Source organism: Barbus barbus, assembly GCF_936440315.1.
Source record: "Barbus barbus genome assembly, chromosome: 27".
Taxonomy (NCBI): domain Eukaryota; kingdom Metazoa; phylum Chordata; class Actinopteri; order Cypriniformes; family Cyprinidae; genus Barbus; species Barbus barbus.
The window spans coordinates 354,157-373,633 of NC_136755.1; the positions used below are offsets into that span (position 1 = coordinate 354,157).

At 43.2% G+C, this 19,477-nt stretch overlaps 1 protein-coding gene across 4 annotated transcripts in view; it reads left to right on the forward strand.

The window, feature by feature from the left end:
- Positions 1-16,120, forward strand: part of LOC306847667 (F-box/LRR-repeat protein 19-like) — a 28,839-nt gene extending 12,719 nt beyond the window's left edge. For 2 of the 4 annotated variants that reach the window (XM_079381755.1, XM_079381753.1), the window contains 5 exons: positions 87-1,156; positions 7,015-7,178; positions 10,151-10,315; positions 11,120-11,341; positions 13,746-16,120. In XM_079381755.1, coding sequence (XP_079237881.1) covers positions 87-1,156; positions 7,015-7,178; positions 10,151-10,315; positions 11,120-11,341; positions 13,746-13,903 — 1,779 coding nt within the window. In that variant the 3' untranslated portion in view covers positions 13,904-16,120. Of the gene's footprint in view, positions 1-83; positions 1,157-7,014; positions 7,179-10,150; positions 10,316-11,119; positions 11,342-13,745 lie in introns of all 4 variants that reach the window. The other 2 variants (XM_079381754.1, XM_079381752.1) reach the window with 1 other exon arrangement.
- Positions 16,121-19,477: the final 3,357 nt, after the last annotated feature.

Genomic DNA, 19,477 nt, shown 5'->3' on the forward strand with positions numbered 1-19,477 from the left:
TTCTCTTCTCTTTAGTCTTGACATGAAATGCACAGTGGTCAGTTTCTCTCGCTAGAGTGACTCGCTCTCTTTAATGTCTTCAGCAGAAAGCCAAACCCAACTCGTCGGACTCCTCTGAAGCGAACGGGCCGAACTCCTCGTCAGGCGGCGGACACGGCTCCGGTGCAGCGCAGACCTCGACGCCGAGCCAGGACCAGCGCTCGCATCACCGTGAGAAACTGGAGCGTTTCAAGCGCATGTGCCAGCTCCTGGAGCGAGTGCGCGACTCCAGCTCCTCATCCTCCTCCAGCTCCGAAACCGACTCTGAGTCGGACTCTGACTCTCCGTCCCCCGCGGCCGCCTCGGAGCCGTCGTCCCCGGCGTACGGCAGTGGTGCGCGCGAGCGTGAGCGTAGCCGGCGTCTGGCCGAGCTGGGCTTCAGCGCCAGCGAGGAGTCCGAGGGCGAGAGCGTGACGGCGCAGGAGCAGGAGGACGAGCCACAGACGCAGCGCCGCAGGGGAGACGGCAGTGCCCGGCTGCGGAAGACACTCGCCGAGGCCGAGCCGGACGATGACGAGGAAGGCTCGGGCGACCGCGCTCACAAAGCCCTGGCCCCGTCCTCGCCGCTCTCGGCCACTCAGCTGCCGAGCTACGGACACTTAGCGGGCCCCGAGGGCCTGTCCTCGTCCAAGCGCACTAACGGACAGGACACACGCAACGGCCGCACGCGGGTGAGTGGCAGAGAGCTGCAGGAGAAGGAGAACTCCAACAGCAGCGCTATCTCAAATAACCGGCACGCCGGCGGGAAGGCCGTCCGCGGGAGCAGGATCCGTGGAGGAGGCCGGCAGGGCCAGAGCGCTCCCTGGAACAAGAGCTCAGCAACGGCCGGATCCGGCGCGGCTAACGGCGGCTCTCACCCGGGGAGCGTCTCGCTAGCGCCGCCCCGCTCGCAACTACTGAAGAGGAGCGCCGTGGCCGTGCCCTCACCGCCGCGGCCACTGCAGATGGAGCGGCACCTGGTGCGCCCGCCGCCGGCCTGCCCCGAGCCCCACTGCCTGCCGCTGGACAGCGGAGCCTCGCACGTGCTGCCCCGGGACGTCTGGCTCCGCGTCTTCCAGCACCTCAGCCAGCGGCAGCTGTGCGTCTGCATGCGCGTGTGCCGCACCTGGAGCCGTTGGTGAGGCACCACACTGCACCGACATCACCCTCACACTTTAAAGGGGTCATCATGCCCGTTTTCCACAAGTTGATATGATTCTTTAGGGTCTTAATGAAAAGTCTATAACATCCTTTGGTTAAAGTTTCTCAATGGTAGTGTAAAAAACACCTTTTTTACCCTGTCAGAAACAGCTCTGTTCACAGCGACCTGTTTTGGTTTATGTCCCTTTAAATGCTAATGAGCTCTGCTGACCCCGCCCCTCTCTTCCGTGGAGTGATACTGTTTATTTTAGCCGCGGAACTTGCTAATTAGCACGTTATTAGGAAAGTCGATTTGCAAAGATTCATAAAAACCCTTACACTCACTTCTTCTGTAGATGAAGCTGGATCACGAATGATTCGCGCGAACATAAATGCATTTAGGCAGATCAGGATCGGCGCATTCCCTTCAAAAACGAAAGTAATGTTAATCCTCTGCGTCTTCAGCGGTTCAGACGTCAAGAGTAAATGATGACTGCTGTGTTCATTATTACATCCAACAACTCAATCACTTAGGAGTTATTCTTATCTACATCTGCTCCGGCGCTAAAACAATGGAGGACTGATGACAGATCACTCAGGGCGGAGCTGTCAATCAACTCTCGTGGGCGGAGCCTGTGCAGAACTACGTCATTCTGCAAAGAATCTCAGATCAGCCTGATTTGAGAAAGTGATCATTATTATTATAATTGGAAACTGACTGGATTGTTATCATTATAGGGTGGTTGTGGACACACACTGCCAACACACATTTATGTTCAAACACCATGTAAAAGTAAATTTTGCATCTGATGACCCCTTTAACTGTGCAAACGAAACAAGTGCAAAGTACATACTAGAGGTCGACCGTTGAATCGTTTTTTCCGATTAATCTGCACCGATAGGTGATTGCTGGAACTACCAGTTATCTGCAAAAATCCATGCCGATAGTTTTCCGGGTTGTGTCCGATGCTGGAGAGTCTGCTGTCAAAATACAGAGCGAGAGCGACCTCTAGAGGCGGAAATCATTGACACCTCCAGCTGTTTGTTTTGACACGTGCGATTCACTGTGCGGGACACTTCAGACGCGGATTTAAACGCAACCGACCAAAAATCCTGCCGCGCCAAACTTCTGCATGCTGTTAAACAGGTATCGGTTCAAGCGCTTTACAAATGCTTCGTTAAATATGAAGCTGTTTTACTCGAGATGCCATCAAAGTAGATACAAAAATTATCATAACCAATGTCCATCACATTTACATTTACATTTAGTCAAATGAAAGCAACTTAAAAATGAGGACATTGGAAGCAATCAAAATCAACAAAAGAGTAATGATATGCAAATGCTATAACAAGTCTCAGTTAGCTTAACGCAGTACACATAGCAAGGTTTACATAGAATAGAAAAAGAATAGGATTATATACTATTATATTATATACTATACTATATTATATATTCATATATATTATTATACTTATAAAGATTGATATCTAAAAGCTTTTTAATTCTTTTCACTAACATTTTTTTTTATTATTCTTTTCACACCTTAAAAGTCTATAGACATTGCCATTATTAATGAGACCGGTTTTCTGGGTTTGGTCAGGTGACCTTCGACATGTTCACATAGTTTTCCATTAAATTGCATTATTTATGTCCCAAATCGTTGTTAATGTACGTACATAACTTCACCCTGGGCTGTAAAACTGTGTATTGTGCATTTTTCAGTGAGACGTTTGTCTTTCTGTGGCTCTAATATAATATGCTTCATTTATAGAGCTATAATATAGCCTAGATCACGCTTTCTCTTTCCGTTTTGCAGTTGTTGTTTTTTTAAACACAGAACTTCAAAACTTACGTCCGTTTGGTGATTAACTGTTTTAGACTGCCGCACGAGTTGACCGTGACGTGACCGGTGTGAGATACCTGTTCTCCTAGACTCTTCTGCCTAACATATACTTCTGTGACTAACATATTTTGTTATTTTGATTAGATAATAAGTGTTCTAGAATAGCAGTTCAAGTGTGAGAGCATAAATCAATATCTATATGTGTGTAATTTCAATCCTGTGGCCTTTTTGTGTATGAAGATTTTTAAAGATGGCCATCTTTAGCATGACTGAACACTTCACAATAAGAGTCTGTTTATAACATCAAGATTAATGAAAGCTGTTGAAAGAGTGTGTTCATTTCAGCATTCAGAATCAGAATGAGCTTTTTTGGCCAAGTATGTTTGCACATACAAGGAATTTGTTATAGTACAAAACAGCAAAAGCACAATATATAATATAGACAATTATGTATGTACAGTTCTGATATGTGCAAATTTGAAATTAGAAAAAATAAGTAAGTGTGGTGGACAAATAATGTATTATAGTTGTGTGTTCCACGTTTATTGTTGAGTGTTCATGAGATGGATTGCCTGAGGGAAGAAACTGTTCCTGTGTCTGGTCGTTCTGGTGCACAGAGCTCTGTAGCGTCGACCAGACGGTAACAGTTCAAAGAGGGAGTGTGCTGGATGTGAGGGGTCCAGAGTGATTACCAGCCCTTTTGCTCACTCTGGATAAGAACAGTTCTTGGAGAGTGGGGAGGGTTGTACCAATGGTTCGCTCAGCAGTCCGGACTACCCTCCGTAGTCTTCTGAGGTCAGATTTGGTCGCTGAGCTGAACCAGACAGTTATTGAAGTGCAGAGGATGGATTCAATGATGGCAGAGTAGAACTGTTTCAGCAGCTCCTGTGGCAGATTGAACTTCCTCAGCTGGAGAAGAAAGTACAGCCTCTGCTGGGCCTTCCTGACAATGGAGTCAATGTGAATATCCCACTTCAGGTCCTGGGAGATGGTGGTGCCCAGGAATCTGAATGACTCCACTGCAGTCACAGTGCTGTTCATGATGGTGAGTGGGGGGAGAGCAGGGGGGTTTCTCCTGAAGTCCACGATCATCTCCACAGTTTTGAGCGTGTTCAGCTCCAGGTTGTTGAGACTGCACCAGACAGCCAGCTCCTTAACCTCCTGTCTGTAAGCAGACTCGTCACCGTCCTGGATGAGGCCGATCAGTGTGGTGTCGTCTGCAAACTTCAGGAGCTTGACAGAGGGGTCTTTAGATGTGCAGTCGTTGGTGTAGAGGGAGAAGAGCAGTGGGGAGAGAACGTAGCCCTGAGGAGCTCCAGTGCTGATTGTACGAGTGCTGGATGTGAATTTACCAAGCTTTACTAACTGCTGTCTGTCTGTCAGGAAGCTGTTGATCCACTGGCAGACGGAGGTGGGGACAGAGAGCCGAAGGGTTTCCGTGATGATGGTGTTAAAAGCAGAGCTGAAGTCCACAAACAGGATCCTCACATAAGTCCCTGGTCTGTCCAGATGCTGCAGGATGAAGTGCAGTCCCATGTTGACTGCATCATCCACAGACCTGTTTGCTCTGTAGGCAAACTGCAGGGGGTCCAGTAAGGGTCCAGTGATGTCCTTCAGATAAGCCAAAACCAGTCTTTCAAATGATTTCATGGCTACAGACGTTAGGGCCACAGGTCTGTAGTCATTAAGTCCAGTAATTTTTGGTTTCTTTGGGACGGGGATGATGGTGGAGCGTTTGAAGCATGAGGGGACTTCACACAGCTCCAGTGATCTATTGAAGATCTGTGTGAAGATGGGGGCCAGCTGATCAGCACAGATTTGCAATCTGTGATCGCGTGCAGTTGCTGACGCTCGCTAAAGCATGCAATCGCTTTCTTATATGCGCCGTTTTATCGGTACTTTCGCTTTCAAAATCGATCGCGTTCAGCAAGGAGGGGAGAGGATGGAAAGTGGGAGGGCATAGTAACTCGTTTGGGGGGGCATGGCCCGCGAGTGCCCCCCCTTGGCGCCGGGCCTGCTATTACATCTGTACACCACCTCTCATTGATGTAAAAGCACGTCCTGCCGCCGCACGATTTCTCCGTTGGTTCCGCGTCGCGATCTGCTCTGATCAGCTGGAAGTTAGCCAGATGTAGCACGCTGTATTCAGTATTATTCGCGGTATGTCGCCATTCAGCCAAGTTTCCGTGAAACACAGAGCAGCAGAGTTTGAAAGATCCTTGTTTGTCCGGGAGAGCAGAAGGAGTTCGTCCGTTTTGTTGGGTAGAGAGCGAAGATTGGCCAGATGGATGCTAGGCAACGCCGTTCTAAATCCACGCTGTCTGAGCTTCACAAGAACACCAGATCGCTTCCCCGTCTGCGCATCCTGAAGCGTTTGACCAGAGCTACGGCTCCGCCAACTACAATGTCCAGCAAAACGTCCGAATAGCCAAAATCCGGTAAAAGATTTTGTGGTGTGTTCTGCCGAATGTTCAGCAGGTCATCCCTGGTAAAACTGATCATACTTGAGAAACAAAAAGCAGAACAAAACAAACAAAAACAGTACAAACACTGAAGAGCAACGCACAAGCGCCATCTTAGATTTCAGATTCACTAGTACAATTACATTTTTTTTATTTTAAAGTTTATTTTGTAAACATTAGTTAATAAACTATGAACTAACTTTAACAATCAATATACTAATTAATATTAATATTTTTATTCATTCACAAAGTATGGTTCAGTACTGTTTGTACTATTAGCACTATTTTAGTTTTCGTTCTGTATCCATTTCGGTTGATTAATCTGTATCGGCCCGTTTAGTCCAAACTAGCTATCGGTATCGGTAAAATCCGCTATTACTACTACTACTTCACCACATTATGAGAAGTGAAATGAAGAATAATAATAATAATGAACAGCCAGTATGTTAATAATAGGCATGCTAATTTGCAACTGAGCAACGCATTCTGAGGATTGGTCCCTATATTAAAGTGTTCCCAGAATTATTATCAGACATCTAGTAATTACAGATGCTGCTGTTCTGGGTTTTATGAGCTGCACTTCGTCATTGACTCTTAAGTTACTTTCACTTTGGAAAATGTGTTCTTCACCATGTTTCATCGTTTCTGACCACATTACATTTCAGTGGAAAACTGTTGATGAAATTAAGACCTGATCACAATGTCTGATTCGTGAGCAAATTACTCTTTCAAACTCGTTCTGTTCAATTAACCGGATAACAAATCGCATTGAACGATTCCTTCGTGAAAGTGATTGTTCCAGGTTCAATCTCTGATTCAGTCAGGGCTGCTCTCTTCTCACACAGTCGAAAGCACCCTCGGTTCAAACTGATAACGGGATACTGGTGAAACCGATTTGGTAATGGCTCCTGTGCACTCTGGAAGCGCTGAGCAATCTAGCCAATCACAGACATATCTGTTGATACTCAATCACCTCTGATTGGCCAATTCAGCTTAAAGTTCAATAAGAAGTCAGTTGATTATAAAGGAATTTTGTGAGATTGCGATGAAGTTAAGTGACACCTTTGCAGTGATTATAAAGTAAGGGCTATTTGTGCAATTTCTAGACTAAATCTAATCCGTTCAGAAGTTGAATTAAAGGGCTATTATAAAGCAGATACAGCAGAATACTATACAAGCAGAAAAGTACCGGGAGTGACATAAATCCCATTTTCGAATGGGAGAAAAATATAATGATGTTCACAAACAAAACAGATATTCAAGCAACGCAGGCTAATAGATTAATATAGGCAACACTTTATTTGTTGTCCTAGTTACACAAGTCACATTTACTTACTATTATAATAACAATAAATTATTCAAATAAAGTGTAACCGTATTTCCGTGTCAAAATATTTTTTAAATGCAGTTGCAATTATTTATAAAAGTAATGACTAAGTTTTGCAATTCATTCGCTGTTCATTGCTATTCTTGTTGTGGTAAAAAGTAATTTTTGCAGTATTGCATCAGTGATTTTGTGCTGAAAGCTGTATATATGAATGTGTGTGCAGGTGCTGTGATAAGAGGCTATGGACTCAGATCGATCTGAGCCGCCAGCGCTCCATCACTCCTCCCATGCTGAGCAGTATAATCCGGCGCCAGCCCGTGTGTCTCAACCTGGGCTACACCAACATCTCCAAGAAGCAGCTCATGTGGCTCATTAACCGTCTGCAAGGTATGTGTGCTCTGATCCAGAGCGTCCCGAGCAGGCCGGACACAGGAGACGGGCCTGATGGACAGATCTTTGGGTCCCATGCACATATCAAGATTGATACCAAACATAAATCAGCTGGAAAATGCATTCACTGCAAAAAATTATTTGTTTGCATAATATGTGTGTGTGCTGTGTGTATATATTTATGTATATATAAATGTATACATTTAAGAAAAACGTGTTATGTTTATATATTAAGTATATTTTTATGTAATATAAAAATATAAATATATAGATTATATGCATGTAAATATTTCCAAAATATATACTGTATGTGTGTGTATTTATATATAATATACTGTGTATATATATATACACTGTAGACGCACATATATTATGTAAACAAAAACTTTTATTTTGGATGTGATTTACTCATTTGACAGCACTAAAGATATTATGTTTGTTTTCTGGGGAAAAAAAATCAATACTTTTATTAATAATAAACAATCTTGTTTAGCTTTTGAATTAAGATTATTTTTCTTACCCCATTGGCAGATTTAAGCAAAAATGTGCAAAATCTTTCTTTTTTTCAGAAAACGAGACTTAATATCTTAAGTCATTTTACTTGTAAAGTAAATTCATCTTGGTTCAAGAATGTTTAGTTATTTATACTAGAAAACAAGACAACAATAGTAAATAAGAAAAGTGTTCCAACTGGTCTGACCGAAGTAATGAAGGAAACAGAATGATTTTAAATGTGTAATTTGATGCTCATATTTAGATCAAAAGAGCGTTCCTGTAGCTCATACAGTTGAGTCACACTGGATCAAAGCATTTGTCAACCTGTATATCATGAATCATTATCTAGAAGTTAAAGAATGAAATGATAAATGGGTGCTTTGGAACACGTTCCCTTGCTATGCTACATCTGCTGGTGATCATTCTGCATGAGTTGCGCTCTGAGTAGCGCGTGTGAATGATGACGGATGGAGACTGAGGCGTAGCAGCTGTAGTGATGGTGTCTCTCTCTCTCTCTGGTGTGTGTGTCTCTCTCTCTCTCTGGTGTGTGTGTCTCTCTCTCTCTCTGGTGTGTGTGTCTCTCTCTCTCTCTGGTGTGTGTGTCTCTCTCTCTCTCTGGTGTGTGTGTCTCTCTCTCTCTCTGGTGTGTGTGTGTGTGTCTCTCTCTCTGGTGTGTGTGTGTGTCTCTCTCTCTGGTGTGTGTGTCTCTCTCTCTCTCTGGTGTGTGTGTCTCTCTCTCTCTCTGGTGTGTGTGTGTGTGTCTCTCTCTCTGGTGTGTGTGTGTGTCTCTCTCTCTGGTGTGTGTGTCTCTCTCTCTCTCTGGTGTGTGTGTCTCTCTCTCTCTCTGGTGTGTGTGTGTGTGTCTCTCTCTCTGGTGTGTGTGTCTCTCTCTCTCTCTGGTGTGTGTGTCTCTCTCTCTCTCTGGTGTGTGTGTCTCTCTCTCTCTCTGGTGTGTGTGTCTCTCTCTCTCTCTGGTGTGTGTGTCTCTCTCTCTCTCTGGTGTGTGTGTCTCTCTCTCTCTCTGGTGTGTGTGTGTGTGTCTCTCTCTCTGGTGTGTGTGTGTCTCTCTCTCTCTGGTGTGTGTGTCTCTCTCTCTCTCTGGTGTGTGTGTCTCTCTCTCTCTCTGGTGTGTGTGTCTCTCTCTCTCTCTGGTGTGTGTGTGTGTGTCTCTCTCTCTGGTGTGTGTGTGTGTCTCTCTCTCTGGTGTGTGTGTCTCTCTCTCTCTCTGGTGTGTGTGTCTCTCTCTCTCTCTGGTGTGTGTGTGTGTGTCTCTCTCTCTGGTGTGTGTGTCTCTCTCTCTCTCTGGTGTGTGTGTCTCTCTCTCTCTCTGGTGTGTGTGTCTCTCTCTCTCTCTGGTGTGTGTGTGTGTGTCTCTCTCTCTGGTGTGTGTGTCTCTCTCTCTCTCTGGTGTGTGTGTCTCTCTCTCTCTCTGGTGTGTGTGTCTCTCTCTCTCTCTGGTGTGTGTGTGTGTGTCTCTCTCTCTGGTGTGTGTGTGTGTCTCTCTCTCTCTGGTGTGTGTGTGTGTCTCTCTGGTGTGTGTGTGTGTGTCTCTCTCTCTCTGGTGTGTGTGTGTGTCTCTCTCTCTGGTGTGTGTGTGTGTCTCTCTCTCTCTCTCTCTGGTGTGTGTGTGTCTCTCTCTCTCTGGTGTGTGTGTGTGTCTCTCTCTCTCTCTCTGGTGTGTGTCTCTCTCTCTCTGGTGTGTGTGTGTGTGTCTCTCTCTCTCTCTCTGGTGTGTGTGTGTCTCTCTCTCTCTGGTGTGTGTGTGTGTGTGTGTGTGTGTGTCTCTCTCTCTCTCTCTGGTGTGTGTGTCTCTCTCTCTCTGGTGTGTGTGTGTGTCTCTCTCTCTCTCTCTCTGGTGTGTGTGTCTCTCTCTCTGGTGTGTGTGTGTGTCTCTCTCTCTCTCTGGTGTGTGTGTGTCTCTCTCTCTCTGGTGTGTGTGTGTGTGTGTGTGTCTCTCTCTCTCTCTCTGGTGTGTGTGTCTCTCTCTCTCTGGTGTGTGTGTGTGTGTCTCTCTCTCTCTCTCTGGTGTGTGTGTGTGTGTGTCTCTCTCTCTCTGGTGTGTGTGTGTCTCTCTCTCTCTCTCTCTCTCTCTCTCTCTCTCTCTGGTGTGTGTGTGTGTCTCTCTCTCTCTCTCTGGTGTGTGTGTGTGTGTCTCTCTCTCTCTCTCTCTCTCTCTCTGGTGTGTGTGTGTGTCTCTCTCTCTCTGGTGTGTGTGTGTCTCTCTCTCTCTCTCTCTCTCTCTCTCTCTCTCTCTCTCTCTCTCTCTCTCTCTCTCTCTCTCTCTCTCTGGTGTGTGTGTGTGTGTGTGTCTCTCTCTCTCTCTCTCTCTCTCTCTGGTGTGTGTGTGTCTCTCTCTCTCTGGTGTGTGTGTCTCTCTCTCTCTCTCTCTCTCTCTCTCTCTCTGGTGTGTGTGTGTCTCTCTCTCTCTCTCTCTGGTGTGTGTGTGTGTGTATGTGTGCTGCTGTGGTCCTCAGGGCTGCTGGAGCTGAACGTGGCAGGCTGCTCGTGGTCCTCGGTCTCGGCGCTCTGTCAGTCTGTGTGTCCCTGTCTGCGGCTGCTGGACCTCAGCTGGGTGGAGGATCTGAAGGACTCTCATCTGAGGGAGCTGCTGGCCCCACCGAGCAACGACACGCGCTCAGGTCTGCTCACACACACACACACACACACTCTCTCTCTCTCTCTGTCCATCTCTACTGAGAGTGCTGTCAGAACAGAACATGAATGAACAGCACTTCATCATGAGTTGACTGCAGGAATTCATTGATAGTTTCGGTTCCAGCTCACAGTGCAGTACACAGTTTTGAAGATGATATTACACATTAAACATTTGGGGTGTTCGTATTAAAAATGAAGTGTTGAAGCTCAGTTGACACTGTTTTCACGTTTAATCAGTAGCTTTCGTCTGGTCATTGTTAGAAGTATTCCACAACTTTCTTCCTTTCAGTTCTTATATTTTTGGGGTCCCTTTTGAGTCTGGTATGTATTGATGTTGCTGAAAAGTGTGTGTCTTCCAGCTTGATCATTTGTGTTCTGGTGTTTATCAAGAGAATGTGTGCCTGTGCATTGAAGTAAATGTAGGAAGTAGCCATGTAATACGCAGGATAGTGTACATCGGTTACACTTTATTTTAAGGTAACAATAACTACATGCATTTACTATATGGTTAGGGTCAGGGTTAGGGTTACTTGCATGTAATTATGTATCATTTATTGTTATTATAATGGTAAGTACATGTAACGTGTAACAAGGACACCTTAAACAAAGCGTTACCTGTTCATCCAGTCAGTTGTGATCACTGAATTAAACTCTTCAGGCTCTTTTACTTAATTATATACCGTGTTGATGTCGGTTATGTTGGCTGCGTATCTTCAGAGCTGAAAGCTGCATGCTAAAGCGCTGCATGTGAGCGTGTAGGACTGAAGCTGTGCTGTTGTTGGCCGCAGCTCACGGAGAGAACCGCGGCGGACGCTTCCAGAACGTGACCGAGCTGCGTCTGGCGGGCCTGGAGGTGACCGACGCCGTGTCGCGCCTGCTAGTGCGCTATCTTCCTCACCTGACCAAGCTGGACCTCAGTCAGTGCTGCCACATCACAGACCAGACCGTCCACACGCTGACCTCTCCCATATCCCCGCTGCGAGAGAGCCTCACGCACGTCAGCCTGGCAGGTACAGACCCACGCTCCACCACTCTTCATCCGCTTCATAGCTGTTCTGTCACGCAATACTAAAATACCTTCATCCTGTTGTGAAGAAAAATAGTGACCTCTATAGTTCTATACGGTATTTATATTTTAATAGTTTTCATACAACTGGATACATTGTATCTTTACACATCATGTTATGCAGACATTTGTTTATCTCTTAGATGCATCTCAAAAATACTTATGGCACAGAGGTTAAATATTAGTTTACACACTTCTCACTGGTTGTAGGACTAAATTTTGATAATTGACATGAATATGCACACACAAACACACTGTAAACAGAAAAATGTCAGTGGCATAACCAATAAACTACATGATCAAGCAGTAGTAAGGCCAAATAGACCACTTTCACTCTGCTGCCGCCTATTGATCAACTATTGCAACACAAAACAAATCCTCCATCATAAGGGAAAGTTTACGCAAGCAGAATGAGTATTTAGTTTTAGAATTCCAGAGTAATGTTGAGGTAAAACATGACATTTTTATAAATGTACAGCCGCCTTGACTTAAAAAATAAAAAGGAATGTAATTCAATCCATTTCTAGCATACTAGCAATGGTATAATGATAATTTTATAGTGTATAATGTATTTTTTTAAGGAAAAAAAGGTGGTAAATGGAGTAATAACATGGTAACAATTTCTTTGATTTTTTTTTAGATTTTTGCATCAGCTAACTAGTGCAGACTGCAAAACCCAAAATGGGTGCATCTGTTTGGTTTGAGACGCACTGGTTTATGGGACATGTCATTTCTCTGGGATAAGTGTTAAAATACACAGTTTACCAAAAAGAAATAAATATATATACATGCATACATACACACAGGACTTGAACGTTGTCTATATTAACATGAGTGTTGAAATAAGTTGATTTGCTAACCTGGTCTGTTGAAGTAATATCCTTCACCGTGACTGATTTTAAGCTCAGGTTTGTCCTGTTACAGTCTTCATAGGAACCCATGTTAATATGAATCAATCAAATTAATCAAACAAAAACTGCTACAAATAAAAATGAGCTCGGGATTGAGATGTGCAATAAGCTTAAAGAATATCGCCGTTATTTGTTTTGATCACCATCAAACCTGAAAAGATATGTTTGCATTTGATACCCAAGACTGACTGAGTTAAATACTCCCTAAAGAGGGCACACGAGTGCTGGATTATTCTGTAGACACGAAGCCCTCTGAACCTCTCAGTGAAACACAGCTGTAGATTAACGTCCAGCTCTTATGATTGTAGTCTGCATGTGACGCTCATTCACCCCGCTGATTACAGGTCATAACAGCATGACGCTTTAGCCATTTTCATACACTGGAAAAAATATCTGGAAAATTTACAGTAAAGAAACTGGCAGCTGTGGTTGCCAAAATTTTACCATAAAAAATACACTAGCAACATTTTAGGCTTTATGTATTTAACTTAAATTGACATGTAAGAACTGTAATTTCCTTTAATGATGTAATGTTAATATACCAACCGATCGAAGTACTGAAATCGGTTTTGTACCTTTTGTACCACTGATAACCACCAAAAGCAGGAAGTGATGAGGAAATCACGTGATGAACCAAAGCCAGTCCCAAGCAGCTTTTAAACATCTGTGTCCCTGCAGCACAGAAGCAGTCATGAGTAGCACAGGTATATCTGTAGCAATAGCCAACAATACATTGTATGGATCAAAATTATACATTTCTCTTTTATGACAAAAATCATTAGGATATTAAGATCATGTTCCATGAAGATATTTAGTAAATTTCCTACCATAAATATATCAAAACTTCATTATTGATTAGTAATATGCATTGCTAAGAACTTCATTTGAACAACTTTAAAGGAGATTTTCTCAATATTTAGATTTTTTTGCTCCCTCAGATTCCAGATTTTCTAATAGTTGTATCTCAGACAAATATTGCCCGATCATAACAAACCATACATCAATGGAAAGATGATTTATTCAGCTCTCAGATGATGCATAAATCTCAGTTTCAACAAATTGACCCTTATGACTGGTTTTGTGCTCCAGGGTCACAATTATAGAAGGTGCACAGTGTCAGTCACACAAACACTAAACACCAACATAACACACATGAAACTGAAATATGCAAAAAACATAAGAAACAGTAAGAAACAGTTAATTAAAAATACATCAAATGTGAAATGTAACGCAGGTAATTCTGTAAATGATACATTCTTTTTCACTTCCAAAAACGGTATACTACTAATATGTCCAAATACAGTTTTTCAGCGTATATAGTAGGAGGAGCAGGTTTTTACTGTGGCAGTCCCGGTCATGTTTTATCACGAAGGTACAGCAGGTGTCAGTGTTTAGGAGGCTGGTGCTGACGCTGGTGACTGCGCTGCTGTGTTTCAGGCTGCGTGAAGGTGACGGAGCAGTGTCTGCCGCTGCTGCGCCGCTGTGCCTCGCTGCAGAGCGTGGACCTGCGATCCTGCGGCCTGCTGGCTCCAGACGTCTGCCAGCTGCACTGCTTCCCCTCGGCCGAAGACAGACTCCTGCTCAAGAACAGCTAGACCGGCCCTGACACACCACAGCACAGGATGCTTGGACATCACAGACACTTTGCTGTTTTTCTTTTGTTCTTTATTTCTGGATCAACCATTTGTGAATGGAGAAATCGAGTCCACATAGATATTCCGTACCAGTAATGAGTGTGTGTACAGATTAGTAGTTTGCTGTAATGACCCCTCCTGACCCCGGCACAGCTCCTGTCCTGCGGGGAACACTGGCTCTGTCCCGATGCAGAATGTATCCTACTGTGGAGAGCTAGTCTCAAACACAGCCATATTAGTGTGCTTGGGTGTATCTCACCCCAAAATCAAAACAGATTTGATCTGTTTGCTTTTGTGCATAAAAAACAAAACACTTTGGGACCATTAAGAGTTTTTTGCATTATGACATGATTTCATTACTGGTAGGCATGTATATCCCCATAGTTCTTACGACTGTAAAAATAATCTCGCTCTTCTGCTTCAACAGCGTTTTGCATTAGATTTGAGTCCTCGCTGTTGTCAAAGGTGATGAGGTTCAGATACACCGATGAGAATCAGATGCGTAAAAATCTTTATGGTCCTAAAATGAGGCTCGACTTTGATTTTGGGGGTTTTAGGTGTTTGTTGAGATTCACTCATTGATGGATCAGTTTTGGGAGGTGTGTGTAACAGTGCTGGCTTCCAGATGCTGGATGGGTGGTGGGCTCTGACGGTGTGCTTGGTGTTTCCTTCTCTTCACTGTATTGGTGCCACACTCGCTCTCAGCCTTGCTGTGCCATACGCTGGCCGTCCTCTGTCCTTCCCCTCTTCATTCCTGATCGATGGAGGACACTGATCCGGAAACCTAGGCTCGAGCTGCTGTGTCGTCACGCTGTGCTCCGCTGCATCTTATATAATGTCGCTGGGTGAATGTTGCTGTAGATTCCTGCAGATCTGGAAAGGTTTTCACAGAACGAGGCATTAGTTTGTTGATTGGCTGATTGGTTTGTTGTCATTCGGTCAGGTCATTAAAGCTGCTTACCTTCAAAGCCAGAATGGTCCGAACTCAAATATGCCTCAATGGAGAAGCTGAAGAAAAATGCTTTGTGGCCAATTAGTTTGAAAACGTATTAGAGAATGAAACAGCTGGTGTTTCCAGCCGCATTCAGTGTTATCACTCGCAAAAGACTAATCACACACATTCTGCAAACGCATTGTTCTGGTGTTTTAATGGCTCTCTGAACGAGCTGCTCTGAGCAGCAAGGCTTTAACAGTTTTAATTGTTCTGATTTGAAACTAGTTCCATCTTCTCTGTTGAACTATTGAACGGGGCTCTACCAGGGAGCCTCGAAAACAACTTTTCTTCAATCTTTCGGTGAGCTCTGCGGCTACTTCCTTCCAGAATACGATGCATGTCAACACCTTTCACTGACTATTCCTTGCACACTTTTATTCAGTATTGGGTCCAATACATGGCAGTTTAAAGTGTTTGGTGGCAGTAGACAAACAGCATCCCTTAAAAGTGACCTCGACAATGTAGTTGCAATGTTTTTTTTTGTTGTTGTTGTTGCTGTTGATGTTATTTTTAAATTTCATGTTGTGCGGTTTGCATTTTAAAGACGTTCTTGCACATTGGGAAATACCTGTGTGCGGTTTATAGTTGCATATCAAACACTGAGTTGTTGATCATTTCTGGAATCGGCACGAAGAATTCAAGTTGAAGAACTTGAATAGGTTTTAAATACGGTTCCTCTTTCATCCGACCATGTTTTTTTGCAGATTCATAGCCCACTAAACTGAATTGCCATGTATGAACCAAACATTCACCCTGTTGAATGCACAGGGCTGAAATCATGTTATTATAATATCTTGCCAAAATTTCCTGTTTTGGGCGTTCATATATAAATATATATATTTCTTCCTTTGCATTGATCCATGTGATAGAATATGTGAAACAATGGAGAAAAAGAAAAACAAGGCAGCTACTATAAGAGTGACTACTGTAAATGTCTAATTAAATAAAGACAATGGGGGTTGTTTTTATTTGCTTTGCTTTTCTTTCCTCAATGTGCTGCATACACTACTGAAATACTTGAGAGTACTGCCAAATGAAAAAAAAATCATTTTCAGGGCTCAACAGGGTGAGGATTTTGCGTGCATTTTAAAGGGAAAGTACTTTTGCAGATGCAGTGAGTAAATTGGGCACGCCGTGTGAAATCAATATATATACCATCTGAATAAAAACTCCCTAATACCAGTCATGATTGTAGAGTTTGAATATGTACAGGGAAGACATACCAGTAAAGGTGTGAAGACTTATGAAAATACACTATTGCCAGGGATGTGTCCAGAAATGAGAGATTACCTTTTCTTCATTTGATTTAGCAGAATTAATTTGGCATCAGCTGCAGGCTTTTTCTGTACGTTGGCTTATACACAGATTTACTATATGTCGACTTGCAAAGTAAACTTTTAAAGTTTAATCTCTTATAGCAGGGGGTTTCGATCTTGGTTCGGATTACCCACACACAGTTCAGTTCATCAAAATAAACATAAACCACCAACTATATTAACATAACAGCTGAATAACATTACATTTCTATGCTTTTCCAAATAAATTTAGCTAAATGGGGATATTTCATAGACTTATATTGTTTCATGAACTGCTAATTATAAATAACCTAATATAACTTAACTTTCAGAAGTTTTACTTTTAAAAACAAAAAAAAGCTCATCTGGTCTCATTTGGAAAGTACGGTTCAATGTACAACCATCACCGGGGTTTGCTGAACCTAACAGCCAGAAGTGCCCTGTTGATAGTTTTAACAAATATCTGGCCCTTTGTCCACCAGATGCAGATTCTTCTTATCGCCTTACTCTGACAAAACCAGGACCTACTGAACAAAAGAACAGGGCTGTATTTCCCAAAAGCCTCGTAAGCTTAAGTTGATCGTAGAATCATTGTCACCAATGGAGCTACGATCAACTTAGGTTTATGATGCTTTTGGGAAACGCAGCCCTGGAGCAGTGTTTTCCAAACAGATTCTTGGATCACCCTCGCATGTTTTGCATGTCTGCTTAATCAAACGCACCTTCACAACCTTACCTCCTGGTTTATCAGTAGTGAGGTTATTCCGATGGGCAAGGGGAAGGTTGCTGCAGTCCACAAGTGGCCCACTCCCACAACTGTAAAAGAGTTACAACGATTCCTTGGTTTTGCTCATTTATATCCATGCTTCGTCCATAACTTAAGTTCCATTACTCATTCACTCCCCAGTCCCCTCAAAGTCAGGCCTAAGCCTCTGTCCTGGACTCTAGCTGCTACCCAAGCCGTGCAACGACTCAAAGAAGCATTTCCCAGAGCACCGCTCCTAATTCATCCAGACCCCAAGAAACCTTTTGTGGTTGAAGTCGATGCCTCGACGACAGGAGTTGGAGCGATCCTGTCTCAGCAGCAGAGGACATCACCAAAACTTCATCAATGTGCCTTCTTCTCTAAAAAGCTCACCCCAGTGGATAAAAATGACAACATAAGGAACAGAGAGCTTCTTGCCATTAATCTGGCCCTGAAGGAATGGAGGCATCGGCTGGAGGGAGCCCAACATCAATTTACCGTACTCAAAGTCCATAAGAGCCTCGAGTATCCTCATGAAGACAAGAGACTGAATCCACGGTACGCCAGATGGGCTTTTTTCTTCACATGATTCAACATCTCAATTTCTTACCTGCCTTGATCTAGAAATGTTAAAGTGCTCTTTCCTGCCTCCATACCTCCCGAGAAGCCTGAACCAGTCATCCCAGCCAGTCTCATCGTAAGCCTTATTCAGTCTTCCCTTGATGAGCCAATGCTTCTCTGTCGGAGTGTCCCTCAGGTCATACCTCAGTGCATCCCTCAGGTCAGATCTGTTCACATCTGTGTGGGCACTGGCCAATCAAACCCTCTCACTGCTGTAAGTTCACTTCTGATGGCCAGGAATGGCACTGGACGGGAGAAGGTTTGTTCAAGGATGTTCTGAATGTGCCGTTTTCTCTTCCTCAACGGCCCTGGTCACACCTTGGAGAGGACGTCCCTCAGATACAACCCGAATTCCCGAATAAATGTTGGGACGTTTTTTTTTTGTTTTTTTTTTAATTTGAATAAAATGAAAACTAAAAGACTTTCAAATCACATGAACCAATATTTTATTCCCAATAGAACATAGATAACATAACAAATGTTTAAACTGAGAAATATTACACTTTTATCCACTAAATGAGCTCATTTTAAATCTGATGCCTGCTACAGGTCTCAAAAAAGTAGGCACGGGGGAAACAAAAGGCTGAAAAAGCAAGAAATTGTGAAATATTCAGCTGGGAGAACATCTAGTAATGAAGTTAATTGACATCAGGTCTGTAACATGATTAGCTTTAAAAGGGATGTCTTAGAGAGGCAGAGTCTCTCAGATGGGCAGAGGCTCTCCAATCTGTGAAAGAGTGCGTAAAAAGATTGTGGAACACTTTAAAAACAACGTTCCTCAATGTCAAATTGCAAAGGCTTTGCAAATCTCATCATCTACAGTGCATAACATCATCGAAAGATTCAGAGGAATGTCTCTGCAGGCAACCACTCTGTGTTTTTCATGGAAGTTCCAAGTTGCACATATATTCTAATAAATCTGCACAAAAAAATTGTTATAAGGGAAAAGGCTACTTTAGGTTATGCATGTCAAATTATTGTATCTAAAATACAATGAAAGCTAGGCAAGAAAAATAATCGATTAAAAAAAACGTTATTTTCTTACCTGAAAATCTGTTTTTGGTCATAAAATCTACTATCTTGCTTAGTCATGTGCCACTTCAGCTGAAAAAGGAGATGGGAGTGTGGCACACCGATGACATCTCAAGCTCTTTTCTAACTTGGCAAACTGGAAGTGTCACACCTAACCTCATGTTACAACACTGCTTGGTCTCGCCCTGGCCAAAATAAAGTCGCCATTTGGATTTAAATAAGCAAGTACTGGAGAGTCTAGGACTGGATCATTATTGGGGTAATTTCTGGCATGTTATATGTTTTGCAACAGTTCTTTTGACCTGACCTTCAGGATGTGCTGGAGTCAGCTTTAGAGAGTGGTTCATCTCCCTCGTTGTCAATACATGATCTCGGCCAAACGTCAGTGCAACTCTTGTTGTCAAAACAATGGCACACCAAATGCACAATATAATGAAAGCTTAAGGCGATCCAACAAATTCGAGTGTGCAACTCTTATTTTGAAAGTGGACTCCAGCACATCCCAAAGACTTTCAATGGGGTTTAGGTCAGGCCAGTGTTTCACAGATTGAGCTGGTGAATCTAGGTATCGTCATCCTGGAATATGTACATGGGAATTGCTGCCAAACATGCCAGAAACATATTAATCATTGCAATAAGGATTAAATCTTAAAATCTTACATATTTGCTTATTTAAATCCATATGGCGACTTTTTTCTGAAGAGAACAACATTTTATTAAACCAATAAAAGGCATGAGTAAACTATTTTGGAAAGTTTATTATTACAGATTTGAGTTGTTCTGAAAACAAAAAAAAAACCCCATCAAATTGTTTCTAAACATTCATGTACAAAATGACTCAACGCCCA